The sequence below is a fragment of the Paracoccidioides brasiliensis genome (genome assembly GCF_000150735.1).
Source record: "Paracoccidioides brasiliensis Pb18 unplaced genomic scaffold supercont2.2, whole genome shotgun sequence".
Classification (NCBI taxonomy): domain Eukaryota; kingdom Fungi; phylum Ascomycota; class Eurotiomycetes; order Onygenales; family Ajellomycetaceae; genus Paracoccidioides; species Paracoccidioides brasiliensis.
Window position 1 is genome coordinate 3,707,551 of NW_011371359.1, and position 13,674 is coordinate 3,721,224.

General features: G+C 44.9%; 5 protein-coding genes across 5 annotated transcripts; 2 read left to right on the top strand and 3 right to left on the bottom strand.

The window, feature by feature from the left end:
• Positions 1–1,827: 1,827 nt before the first annotated feature.
• On the bottom strand, positions 1,828–2,928 carry PADG_02369 (uncharacterized protein; the record flags this gene model as incomplete). Its single annotated transcript, XM_010759481.1, has 3 exons — positions 1,828–1,968; positions 2,263–2,388; positions 2,476–2,928. 3 exons carry the CDS (start codon positions 2,926–2,928, stop codon positions 1,828–1,830), a joined length of 720 nt encoding a protein of 239 aa, XP_010757783.1.
• Positions 2,929–3,910: 982 nt separating this feature from the next.
• Positions 3,911–4,423, top strand: PADG_02370 (uncharacterized protein; the record flags this gene model as incomplete). The annotated part of the gene is made up of 1 exon (XM_010759482.1): positions 3,911–4,423. One exon carries the CDS (start codon positions 3,911–3,913, stop codon positions 4,421–4,423), a length of 513 nt encoding a protein of 170 aa, XP_010757784.1.
• Positions 4,424–6,558: 2,135 nt separating this feature from the next.
• Positions 6,559–6,903, top strand: PADG_02371 (uncharacterized protein; the record flags this gene model as incomplete). The annotated part of the gene is made up of 2 exons (XM_010759040.1): positions 6,559–6,622; positions 6,689–6,903. The coding sequence occupies 2 exons, from the start codon at positions 6,559–6,561 to the stop codon at positions 6,901–6,903; spliced, it is 279 nt and encodes a 92-aa protein (XP_010757342.1).
• Positions 6,904–9,649: 2,746 nt separating this feature from the next.
• Positions 9,650–11,874, bottom strand: PADG_02372 (uncharacterized protein; the record flags this gene model as incomplete). The annotated part of the gene is made up of 2 exons (XM_010759483.1): positions 9,650–11,352; positions 11,559–11,874. The coding sequence occupies 2 exons, from the start codon at positions 11,872–11,874 to the stop codon at positions 9,650–9,652; spliced, it is 2,019 nt and encodes a 672-aa protein (XP_010757785.1).
• Positions 11,875–12,583: 709 nt separating this feature from the next.
• PADG_02373 (uncharacterized protein) lies at positions 12,584–13,267 on the bottom strand (the record flags this gene model as incomplete). The annotated part of the gene is made up of 3 exons (XM_010759041.1): positions 12,584–12,744; positions 12,821–12,880; positions 13,039–13,267. The coding sequence occupies 3 exons, from the start codon at positions 13,265–13,267 to the stop codon at positions 12,584–12,586; spliced, it is 450 nt and encodes a 149-aa protein (XP_010757343.1).
• Between the last annotated feature and the right edge of the window lie 407 nt (positions 13,268–13,674).

A 13,674-nucleotide genomic window follows, 5' to 3' on the forward strand; every position in this document is an offset into this window, starting at 1 on the left:
GGCATTAGTTGATTGTTGAAAATGCTCGTTTTAAAAAGACTTTTTTCTGTTTGTTGTATGTATGTATCAACGCAAGCTTGATGCTTCCCAAGAACAGCCACCACCAATCCAGAGAGGTTCGGGTCTTTTTTTTTTTTTATTGCTCGTACTGCAGGTCTCAGAGAGATGGAATGGCAAATTCACCGTCCAATAAGAAGCAGATCAGATATTCTTCATCATCAGACAACTACGCGCTGTCCTAGAGCATGGATAGCCCACCGCGGAATTGAACATGGATTACTCCGTTCTACTGCTATTATTGACCAGGAGAAATAATATTCGGCATGGTGCGGCGAGTCGTAGGCGGCTGGAAGCGTAAGTAATGGAGAACTAATGCGATTGTGGACTGGACTGGCCTGGGTGCCTGATGAAGCACGGCAAACGTTCTCGAATTGCTTCTTCAACGTCCATGGGCACGTTTCAGGAATATTCGGGATCAGCCTGACGAGGTTCATTGGTTGAATAATATCACTCAAACTTTCTTTTTATTTTGCTTTTTCTTCTTCTTCTTCTTCTTCTTCTTGCTGTCGTTGGAGTATAAAGCGCCCGATAACGGGGCCAGTCCGTCATTGTTCTCATCATCATCATGATATAAGCCAAATCAACAGGCTCAATTCCATCATCGCTACCTAATAGTACGCCTTTCTCGCAGCCTAGGTAACTTACGCAACTTGGCGAAAGAGAAATAAGCTTGCAAGCAAGCAAAAGAAGAATGATAACTACAAAAACAAAACTATCTTCAAAATAAATAAATATATGAATAAAAATATAAAAAAATCCCGCAACTGTGCTTGGGCCTGCAATGCTTCACGGATGCTCTAACATTTATTGGTATCTTGAATTAAAATACAAAAAGCCCATGAAACAGGAAGAATCATCATTTGCGAGCCACTTTCAGAGGCTAGGAGCAAGGGCTACAAATGCTTAACTGAGCCCGTCTGCGTTTCCGAGCAGCAGCAGTAGCAGCAGCACTGGTAGCTGGGGCGGGCTAGAATGAGGTTGGTGCCGTAGTAACCGAGAGAAGCGAGTTCTCCGAAGGTAGGTAACTTAGTTAATTAGGTGGTTGGACACCTGGGAGAGAGTGAGGGGCGAAAAAAAAATATTCTTTGTTCTGCATAAACAATTGGTCTTTAGGTCCAATGGGCCGGCCCCTAGCAGAATTTTACTTCTGATTGAAGCAACGCTTGCTGATATTTTCGTAGAGTTTCTCTTGGATGATTTTCTTCACCCCAGGCCTAATCAGGCGCTGCAGCATTTTGAGCCATTCTTTTTTTTGCCCCCAGGCCCAGAGCCGAAGCTCAAGCGCCAGCGATGGACCGTATTTTATTTTCTTACTGATTTGGGCTGATTTCTGGCGATGGGCAGACAGGCTCCACCCCCTCATTTTCCCCTCCGCTCTCACCTCACCCTCCTCGATAGTTTCGCAGCAGACTTAACAGGAATACCCACCATACACCCATTAAACTAGTTACTGAAAAGCGCGGCTATCCTCTAGGGAACGATGTTAGCGCGTGGACTGAAGGAGAAGGAAAACGACGTTCTTTTCTCCTGTATAACACCATGCCTACTAGGAACTTTGGGTAGTTGCTGCGCAATCTGTAACCAATGCTACCAAATAATATATCTTGGAGGGAAATGAACCCACTCCACCCCCCTCACTCCCTCTTCAAATAACAAAAAACACCACCTAGCAACGATAAAGCAGCAGCAACAAGGACCAAACAAAACTATTGGCCATCCAATCGATTTGCACAGAACCGCCACGCAATGAGCTTACATCAGCCGATCTTAGCGCGGAGCGACCTGTGAAGGCTGCTGCTGCGTGTTGACTCCGTTGAAAAGGACAGCGAGCTCTTCTGAGGGTCTCTGGCCAAAGGTGGTTGCACGCAATAGCCAGCGCTTAATAATGGGAAGCGTGACATGGAACACCTGGGAGCATCGGAGGGTTTGAAAAATAAAAGCTGTGAAAAAAATAAAAATAAAAATAAAAACAAGAAGAAGAAGAAGAAGAAGAAGAAGAAGACCAATGACTGCTTGGAGGTGAATGTGATGCGCCAGCAAAAACTTTTTTGCGAACCCATAATGGGTCCCAAGGTTATAATTAATTTTTAAGTTTCGGTTCCTTTTTATTTTGCTTGTGATCATTTGTAAAGGTTCTTTTCTTGAAAAACTCAAAGCAGTGGCTTGCTTATCCCCGGTTCAAATGTTCGTGAACAGATTTACTGATCCCAAGGTTTTCAACCCTCCCATCACCGAAAAACTATCAACAGACCCAAAACACCGACTCAGAACCATGTAATCAGCTTGAGTTTCGCAGTTAGGGCAGTTTTTGCAGTTTGTGTCTTTTGCCTGCAATGTAATTAATATTTTAAAACGAGCTCCAGAGCTAGTGGTGTCGGGGCGGTACCAAGGGTATGCCACCCAGCTATTACGTACAGCAGCCACTTTCTTCCAACCCCAGCGCCCAGGTGCTGCGCCAGCCATTTCTGATACGATCCACGCCATGCCACCACCCAGGGTAATGCGGGGGGACCTTCGGGCAAGGGCCCATGCCGGCCAGCGAATGGTCACTTGCGGACAAGGTTGTGAAGCGCAACCTGGGTGTGGTGAGCGAAGATGTGAATGGCCAGCATGCCCTTTGACAGGGTTTGGTGAGAGGCACGTCATTGGTCTTACAACGGAATGGGAAGAGAGGGGGGGGGAGGAAGTAAGAGGAGAAATGGGAGGAGAGCGAGCCGCAGGAGGAAGAACAACCAACCGGTCGTAGTGTACCCCATACGCTAAGCTAGACCTTGCGCCAGGAGTGGGGAGCGATGACCAGGCGGGCACCTTGCGCGCCCGCAGGTTACTATGAGTGCGTGCTGTTCGCCTGCTGGGCATACGGAACATGCGCGTGTGTTGTGTGTGTGTGTGCGTTGTGCGTGTGCGTGTGTGTAGATGTCCATCTGCAAATGGTTGTTGTAATCTGAAGTACACAGACAGGATCAGCCGCCAGGGTTCGCTGCGCTAGTCTACTAGCCTCATACCAGCCTCTTATGTTCTTTTTTTTGTTCTTTATGTTATTTTTTTTTATTTTTTTTTTTTTAGATCGCAACCAAAAGATACAAAAAAGTAAAATATAACATCATACGTAGTTAGCAAGCACGCTGTGTGGAGATTATGGAGATGATGCTCTCTCTTATTTACGACTGCAGCCCAAGCTTCGACTCCTCCCGGCAACTGACGCATATTAAAAGCAGTCAGGTCCGCCTGGAAGGGCATTGTATAGATAGAGCGCAAAAACCCAAATAAAAAAAAAAATTTTAAACAAAACAACAAGGCTCTGCCTACTACTCCCTTCGCTTTGTAGTTGAAAAACACCTGTTGCTCTTCTTCAACTTCTTCCTCGACTTCTATTGTTTCTTCCGCTTCCTGAACATTCTTCTTCAATTCTTCGCTGCCTTGTTACCTATATATAGTGTCTCCTTTCCTTCAACAATCATATGATTTATCTCATACCTCAACCTCAAACCCACCATTCAAATCTCTAAGTTCTTTCCTTTGCTCGGTCCCAACCAGACCCGCTTATCTAACTCCATTTTTGTCTCCTCCCCATCACACGTCATTTGTACTTATATATAAGCTCTTTGACCCTTGACCAATTCCTCCTAAATATATCTCCGGCTCTCGCCAATTCGACAACCAACGAACCAACCCATTCCATTTATCTCTGTCGCTAATCCGTCTATATATCAGGCCTCCCGCCTACACATATACTTTGAACCTAACCACCAACTCAAAAGCCCGGAGAAGGAAAATTAGAGTAAACGGCCTCTGGCTCAGATATACAGCTCTCCAAAAGGGGAGGGAGGGAAAAGAAAAACAAGTTACAATGGAAACGCCTTGGTCCCTAGACTTCTGTCTAGTCTGTGATAGGCAGACGCTGGGAGGTGCATACTGCTCGCAGGCCTGTCGACTAGCAGAGATGGATGGCACTGCCGCCGCCGCCGCTGCCTCCGCCTCCGCCTCCGCCTCCGATTCAGAACCCTCTTCTTCTGCCATGAGTACAATAACGACAACCCACCGAAATCCATGGGCTTCACAGAATACTGAAACGGGAGCAGCTCTACTCCATTTTGGTTCCACCATTGATATCGGGGGATTCAAATTTCCCGGGTCCTCAGCAGCAAACTATCAAATACCGTCCTCAACCACATTGGAATTTCAAGCTGCGTCCCGGCCGGGCCTCACTCCATCGTCCTCTCAAACTTCCCTCTCCTCGCTCCAGAGTGTCTCCTCTACGACCTCCACTCCCCTCTCTGGCCAAGCAAAAAGTGAGCTGCAAGCATACTTTGGCAGCTTCGACAAGGTCCGTGATTGGAAACGACGACGAACTTCGTCGTGATGAAAATGCATCACCCAATGGCTGGAATCGTCGCAGCCCACCAGCTACCAACTACAAGGGGGAAACCCGACACTAAAACGAAGACGAAAAACAGTGCGACATTGATATAACAACATTACTTTCGACCATTGTCTTTACACGAATATTTTTCCTTTTTACAGTTCTACATCTACATATATACATATGCCACCACACACGTCTTCTACGATATGTTCAGGTCTGCAGCGTCAGATTGAGTCGAGCTGGACTACTACTACTACTACTACCACCTAGGATTACGTTGGAGCATTGCAGCATTTTTTTTATCGGTGTTACGTCCCTTTTTCTTTTCTTTTATACCTCTTTTAAGCGTTATCACCACATCTCGGAAAATTGCCATACAACATACTCAACCCACGAGTGAACGAATTGCGAATTAACCCTCTAAAAACAAAACTAAAAACCAACTATCAAAATCACCACTCTCTGTCACTACTCCCTCGTCGCTCAGAAAAACCCGAAACCGGATTTTCTCCACTTTTTGTCTCACATACTCTACTTCCGACATTTGGCGCTGAAGGCTCAAAACTTGCGCTTTACCTCTCTCTTTTTTTTTTTCGTCTCTCTCTCTTTTTATTGGCGGAAAAAAAACGAAAAATAAATTGCATTTTCAGGAATTGAAAACATGTGCGGGCGAATTGGGGCTAGTTCTTGGGCATTTTTCATTTTACATTGTCAACAAAAACAAAACTCTCCTTTATCATCTAAAAGTTGCATTTTGGCGGCTGGTGTTTTGATCTCTTGGTTTTTTAAGGGGTGGGGAATTGGACGGGACCGGAGAAGGGGAAAAGAGGAACGAGGCAAGGATGAATTATGAATATCGGAGATGCGTCCACATGTCATACATCCACACTCTTGATGCTATCAAGAAAAAACTTGAAAATGTCACATTCTCTTCTTACCTACTTTCTTTGCTGTTTCGGCATATGAGTTGGGAAGAAGATATCCATCCTGCATTTGACTTGGGCATGCCGTCATTTCTCTACTTTCTTGGTGTAATCTACTTACGCATCCAGTCACACTGACACGCCAGACATTTTTCGCATGAGACAGACCATGGTTCTTTCTTCCTTGATACATTTTCATTATTAATATTACTATTACTAACTATACATATCATATCCACACTCAATGCGATGATGAAAGAATGGACTCTCTTGAGATGAAACACTTTACTGCTGATGGCTTCTCTTTTCTTTCTCCATGTCAATACAGCTGTTTCCGTTGTGTATTTACTCTCTCAGATATACTTTCAACAGCTGTACGAATGAATGGTTAAAACAAAAAACTCTATACTTTTCATCTTCAAACGAAGAAAGAAACTGTTACATTAACTAGTTCAAATAAATGCTTCTTCCTTTATCTAATTCTAGCTCAGACTGGGTGGGGAACCTTTGTGCTTCTCTGGAATCTGACACCAAGCGACTCATCAATAATGATAATGATATCGATATAGGGCATATATATTAACAGCAGCCTACTGAATACTTCTAGAACATCTTTATAATATATGTGTACGCTGTCGATATTCGGCCGAATGTAATACTTCTCCCGTATATTAACTAATTTAGAGACGATAACTAATATTCCGAATAAATTAATCCACAACTGTGTCTCTAACAGCTCTCATAACTTCGCTGAAACATTTACAGTAACAATGAACAATACTATGTCCCGTATAATCAATCTAGAACCTCTTTCCTCCTCATAGTATACTGACCATACATATATTATTATATTTGCTACGATATACACGGGACGTTCCCGTGTCTACTACTGCACCTCTTGGGTAACTCCTGACAGGGAACCTTCCAACTAACTCAAAGCAAGGATAAAAATGCAACACGTTCGGTATTTAGGTGGTTTGTACCTGGCGGACCAAACCTTTTGGAAAGTCAATCCGCAATCAGGCTTTTCGAAGCTTTTTGGCGCTGGGATAAAATTCCGAAACCTAAAAACTTTGGGCAGTTTGTTCATCCAATCCATAGGGTCGTTTTCTGCTCTTTCCATTGGTAGCAGCCAAGGCGTGCCAGCCATTCCCGCGTCGTTGGCGATAATTTGCTGGAGTCTGGCCAGGGGTGACCCAGAGGTGATCCATGGTCCACTGTTTCTGGCAACTCGAGGCAACTGAGCAGGAATGGACGGAAGGACGACGTGACGGTGTGCTCGCCGGAGCCCGGATGTTTGCCTTGGTGTGCCAGTAACTAACCAAGAAAGATTGTGCAGCATTGTTTCAGGGGAATTTCACTATTGATGACGATGACGATGACGATGACGATGGCGATAACGATAACCATGACAATGACAATGACGACTTTGGTGGTGGGGGTGACTTGATGGGGGGATGCTTCATTTTTCAGAGACTTGGCTCGCTGGTTCGGGACCGGATGAGAGGGGTGGGTGAATGTAGGATATTTGATGCTGTTTCCCTTTTATCCTGAGAAGTGAGTACGGAGATTTGGTATTCGGTATTTGAATATTGGGTACTGAATAAATATGGCATATCGACGATGTGGTTGGTGCTCCATCCATCTATTTGCCAGAACAGGATATCTGAATCTTTCAATGCTTACCTGGGTTCTCTCCTCTCGCAATGAAATTACAGTTACCAGTTCATTCTTTCATTTACCAGCAAGCCAAACTCAGACTTTCCATGTCATCAAACGGTAGCTGGATCCATCCGATATTTGATGTCATTGGAACAAAAAACGGAGGTATAGAAAGTGGGATTGCAGAGATTCAAATCCACGTTCGTCCATACCGCAAAGTTACTCATTGACTGGCCCTGCTAACAGCAGTAAGCAGCAAGGCGCTGCCTTGGAAATCTGGAAATTTTCAGCAGTCGAGGAATTAGCATAATTAACCACCAGAGTTTCCCAAGGGGGAAATACGAATATTCAATCCGGGCCAGATGAGTTAAGACACGTAGATGCTTGGATGGGGCTTGTTTTTGCTGGTGATTTTGTTGATTGGGCATCCAGTTATCGGCATTTTGGGGCAACGGAACTGCATCCATGGATGGCATTTGTGATTTAGAGATTGGAGGCATTGGTTAGTTATGGGAATGAAGAATGGAGTTTTCAGGTCTCGCATCTGCGACCAACCACTAACCTAACAGGAACGAACCTATGGAGATTCAGTGGGCCTGCATACATGCATACATGAACACGTCGATGGCGGCTCATGCCATGTAGATTTGCAGCAGAGCCTTTTTGGTATTTGATATTGAAAATGAGAGTGTGTATTGATCCTCATATGTTTCTATGCATTTGTTTCCCTCTTTCGAGTCTGCAGAAGGTCGATTCCTTTTAGCTGCCTTTGTTTTAGAAAGTTTGTTACTGCGGATTATCAACAGCTTTTTCGGATAGATTTCTTTCGCTGCTTTCAGCGGCGTTTGTTCAAAAACGTGTAAGGCTGATTGATGATGGATTGAAGGAAAGTAAAATTCCATTTCAGCCTTAAAAACCAAATATTAATTAAGAAGTTAGTTATAGTTATGTAGCAGCTGTTAGAATTTGTTAAATGCAAATTTTGCAGCGTGAGAAGACCGCAGCTGAAAATAGGAAGAATTAATATCCAACCGCAATAATCAATATGGTTATAACCACTCCATAACCTCGTTCCTTGTTCTTGAATTGATTTTGCTCGTGTCGATACTAAGTTCTACCATGGCAGAGGATAGAATTGTCCCACTCAATCCGGTTGGCTATTTTTGAACATCTGCGCTTCCACATGTTCAACTCTGTCAAGAGGATTTGGCCCCTTGAAGAAAAAGATTGTTTTCTGGACTTTTCCCTTTCCTTGCCTTTTTTTATTATTTATTTATTTTTTTGATCCCTCTTCTTGGACGGACAAGGCTGCAAGGCTATCCCACCAGTGGCGATATTGCTCTCGGATGCTAAACAAAAGACTACCCAGAAGTAAAGGGTGACCTGGTGGGCTATGCGAACGGGAATAAAAGGAATAAATCGGCAAACAACTAGTACCCTGTAACTATTCATCTGTTCCTCTTTGTATGGGTGTGTGCCTGGAAGCCTCCGAAGAGATTTGCGAATATGCCGTAGCGTGATAATACAAATATTGGAGTAATAGTCGAAGAATACTCTGAATCATAGTTTCAGAAGATTTCCATCACCATGGTTGTCCCTGGGGACTTGATTTGATCTCGTCGGATGATAGTGAAAAAGTTTTTTCAATTTCATCATTGTTTGTTTTTTCTTTCTTAGCTTCAAGGCTGTTTCTCGCATCTCTATGCGCCTTTGATTCCAAGTTTAGCTTGCTAAACGTTCACGAAAGGGCGTCGGTGTGTCGCAATTCTCATCCATCCAACCGACCATGATGTCCTTCTCATCAGGGACCTTGAAGGTGTGTTGGTGACGAATTATTTGTCCCAACAAACCGAATATTTTAACATGACGTATGTGGCTGCGTATGGTCGAAGCTGCTGGTCCTGCACAGGTGACAGGAAGAACTGGATAAGCCGGGAGAACGACATGGGTATTTTGAAACCTTGCAGGCGAGGCCAAAAGAGAAAAATGCCTTCGATGATCGATGATCATAAGATCGTCTTGTTACTTCGATATTAGTTCGATATACCTACGGGTTGTCTTGTATGGTAAGAACAGACGTGAAGCTTTCTCAAATTTGTAGAGTCTGATACAAGTTGCAACGCGAAATGCATAAAAGGCCATATTTGAAAGAAAACTATGTAGGGATGGTGAGCTTTATTTTATTAGAACTGGCATTCCTGGTGACAACTTACCGACCACTTTAATTGTTCGGATGTCAAGCCCTGACTGTCAGAAAGATATGGTGGTCAGCTGAGACAATTAGGCAGAAGCAACAGAGCTGGATGCTCATAGGAGACGAGGAGGAATGAAGCTGTTGCTGAACTATTCTGTGGATTAGTTGATCCCATCTCAGGTAATAATATACAACTGGAACGTCTATCCACAAACTATGTGATACAATGAAAATATGAATTGATAAGAAAGCGAAATCCACCGAATTCCCGCTTGACAACGATTAAAAGCATGCCTGGAAGCCGCTATACTTCTATTTATAACTCCCGAACTCCTCGTGCAATTGTAGTTTGATCGTTCCAGAGCAATTCCCCGAGATACCGAACACAGACTCCTTAGACATGAACTTCCAACCCGTCCATGAGTTATCAACCCATCAACCTATCTACCCCCGTTTCATATCAGTCTGACTATTCCTAGTCATCGATTTCAACCTCATCTTCTGCCTCTCCGCCCACTCGCGACTGGCCAACCGGCCCCGCTCCGCCGCTTCAGTCCTTGCTCTCTTTGCCGCCTCCTCCTTCTCCTTCCGCTCCCTGCCCCGTTCGATTTCATGGACCCGGTCACGAGCAAATATCTCTTTGCCCCGCAATCTTTGCGTGAGTAGGGTATTACTATCTGTTCTGGTAGCAGGGGCAACTGGAGTTCTGACAGTACAGACTGGTGAAATTGCGCCCTCATTATTATCGTCCTTGTCCTTGCCTTCAGAGCGTGATCCATTGCGGTTTAAGCTGCGGTTGGTGCCGTTTGGAGCTAGAGGGCGTCCTGGTGCAGCTGAGGACGCGGACGTTGAGTTTCCTATAGCTTTTGTGCCTGATGGAGTACGATTGGACCCAGTGCTTCCTATGGAATTAGTACGTAGGGAGCTAGTTTTGATAGGCATAATCAAGCTGGACCTCTTTGGCTGCACTGATGGAGCGTTTCTAGAGCTTTCAGCCGAAGAGACTCTGTTTTGCACCTCCTCCGCCTTGAGCGTCGCTCGAATCCGACTAGCAATTGTTTCTTTAACAGGAAATGCTGGTGTGGTAAAGTTTCGTGCCGTTCTCGCTTTAAATTCTCTCCTTCGTTGCAGTTCTTCTTCTTCCCGCTTCAAACGTTCTTCCCATTGCGCTCTCTGACGTCTTGATATGGCCTCTCCTGGCAATTCGAAAGTTGGGCGCGTCGGGGTTTTGGTGGATTTAGAAGGTGTAAAGGCGGGTTTTGCTAGACTACTGATGATGGTAGAATTGGAACGAGGCTTACTTGTTCCGAGTGTGTGCGTTGACACTGTACCCGAAGGTAAGCTAGGATGGCTGCTTTTTCTACATATGCTGGGTCTGGTAGTAGCTAACTTTGCATCATTTGAGCCAATATTTGAGGACAATTTAGGATGGCTGCGTCTCCTGGAATTGGGTGCCGATTTCGCAGCTTCTGGGACTGAATGGGCTCTTTTGCTGACAGACCGATCAGGGCCTTTTATTGAACGGCTAGTGGTTAGGGAGGATTGTCTATTTTGTGCAGAAAACAATAGTGATTGAGACATTTTTTGTTCTCTGGCTTGTGGCCTCCCATTATCATCGACGCACTGTTGTTGGCGAGATACAATCTGTTTCTTGGAACCTGGTTCTGTACCGTTCTTCTGATTTATGCCAGGATGTATCCCGGAATTGGCAGCTCCTGAAAGGATGATTCCGTCAACCGGGGTGCCTGCTCTTTCAGGAGAATCAAGTGCATGCTCCTCGACAACCGGCAGTGCCTGTCCAATCTGTTCAAGCGCATCTTCAAGAGCATCAATAGCATCTAGAGGGTCTTCGATATCCTGATAATTTCTAGCTTCGGGTTGAGGCATTGCTGGCGTGGGTCGCGCAGCTATATCAACCCATTTGTCATTGCCTTTTGAGTTTGAATGGGACTGCGAAACGATAGATTGTAAGAATGAATCCTCTTGCTGGTCTTGATCTGATAAAGCCTCCATTACCGGACTTTTGTGAACTGCTGGATCGAACCGCTGAGTCTGACCAAATCGTGGTGGGCTTAACCCTAGTGCTTGTGATTTGGGGGAATCTTGTTCCTGTGACAATGGCAACATTGGATCCGAGGATGTAATATCTGTTAAGTATGGGTTGTTAGTTTAAGGGTTAACCTAGCACGTTTAACAAATCAAATTTGGAAATCAAGTAATGAAGCAAGACAAAACACCACCAGAGTTTGAGATTACACGCCTTTTTGACCTTGTTGACGATTGATAACGTCGCCGCTAGGTGAACTGGCCATGGTTTGGATGTCCCTTCCCCCAATCTCACCCAAACACGTACTTCTAAACACTTTAATTCCAAGATCTTCGGGGTTTACTAGATCTCGTATGCTTCTCGGTCTTTTTATCTGGACACCTGCTGCTTCCTCTGTGGGCTTTTGTGTTGAGGTTTCGTAAAGTCGTTGCTTCAGCTCCGCCGGAATGGAAGCTTGTACAAGCGGGGAGAGATCGTAGTCTCGGTTGCCAGTTATCTCTCCAAGGGTATTTCGCGTGCAGCAAGAGGTTGGCGTATTATTTGATCCTTCAATTGATTTTGTGGGGTCCTTCAAGTCATGGATGTTGTTGCGGCGCAAGGCAACGCGTGTGGCGCGAGGCATTATCCAGCTAGATTTCGTTATCCAAAGGTGTGTTAGACTGATGGACAATAGTAAGTTTCCTCATCTGGAATTGGCGTGATTCACTGCAAGTATTTGGGTTGCGCTGGTGACTGTTGCTTGATCTACTTGGTGAATGGGAAAATGAAGACTGATTTAGCGAATATACAGGACACGAGGTTGTACAAGTAATTTCCGCACCAGTATGCCAGTGAATTCTGTCTTGTGGGAATAGCTAGAGACAAGCTACCAGGGAGTGGCTTGTTGGAGTATTCGCAATTCAACATCCCCAGGTCCAAGATCTTTAAAAGGAGGGGATTTTGAATCTGGGGTTAAGGTTGTTTGTTTACAGGTTAACCGTGATTAGCGCGGTGAGTTATGTGGATTTGGCCCGCGCCAACCAAAGGGCTAAAATGAGAGCGACACGAACCAAAGAACAATAACTTCCACAATAATTATTATCGTGAAATATGGCTGATTTTTGCGAGCAGCGTTACTAAATCTCGTTTCCATTGTTAACCATCCAACTTTACTCCCTAATAGCGAGGGTTATGGCATTCTGGCTGAACTTTTGCAATCAAGTGCAATTAATCTTGCCATGGATTCATCATATATACCAAACGCCAATATCACCAGGGTACGCTAAAACGAAGACCAAAAAATCTGTACAGGGATATAAACATGCCGGTCATATCAGTGTTCATCAACGTATTCACCCCTCGCTTGACTCGCCTCCCCTCCTTCGCGACATGCTTGGCTGTTCTGCAGGGATACGAACCAGCGTTGATGGGAGACGCAGTGCCTTTTGGTCGTCATTATCCGCTTCCCTCCCTTGGACAGGAGAATCCCGTTCACTTGCTGCAGCTGCCTTGGCTAAGGAAGGGAGAAAAATATATGATCAGTTTCTAGTTTACTCTCACTTTTAATATGCAGTCAGGAGTAGGCTCACTGGATGCCATGCTGATTGCACTGAGAACATTACCCCAATTGGCCATCACGCATGCTACGGCTGTTTTGACTCCATCCGTGGTTAGTCCTTCTTGTATTCGCACTTGGGATTGCTTCCGTTGCACCATAAAAAAAATTAAAATAAAAATAAAACCCCTCCCCTCCAAGAAAAGAGAGAGCTTTTAAGAGGAAGAAAGTGAACGGGGATAACATATGAACCTTCAGTTCCGCCTTTAAGAGTAGATAGCTTCTCCTCCAATGCTTCTATTTGCGCTGCCAATGCCCCACTCACGTCGCGTAGTTGCCTGAGGTTTTCAAGCTCGAGTCGCTTGGATGCGATCCGCGCTGCGAGAACGGACGACTGCTGTGAAGTAGCGGAGTATATGGAGGACTGCCTTAGGGATGAAGAGCTCCCCGTCGAGGGGAACACTGATGTTGGTCTGGACATTATGTTCCAATCCTGAAAGATATAAAAAGATGCTGTTGAAGTAAGTGTCTGCCGATGGTTGAGGTCGGGGTCAGTGCAATAAAGTTGATATCAACACGTGATCGAGGCACCAAGGCTTCTGTTTTAGCGCGAACCTAAACGCACACTCGGAGCTAACCGCTTCTGGCCAAATATCAACAAACTTCCTCTTTTTGTTTTGTACCATCGCAATATTAAAAATATCATAATTTATCATCCACTCCAACCAACCACCAACCACCATTCTACCATCCCCAATCATCATCGCAAACGGCACGCGAAGACCCGGACAAGCGGCTGGATTGTAGAATAGAGGGCATTTGCGAGGGTTATATTGAATTCCAGAACTAACTAGGAATGCCCTAATTCATGATCCAACCATTTCTCCC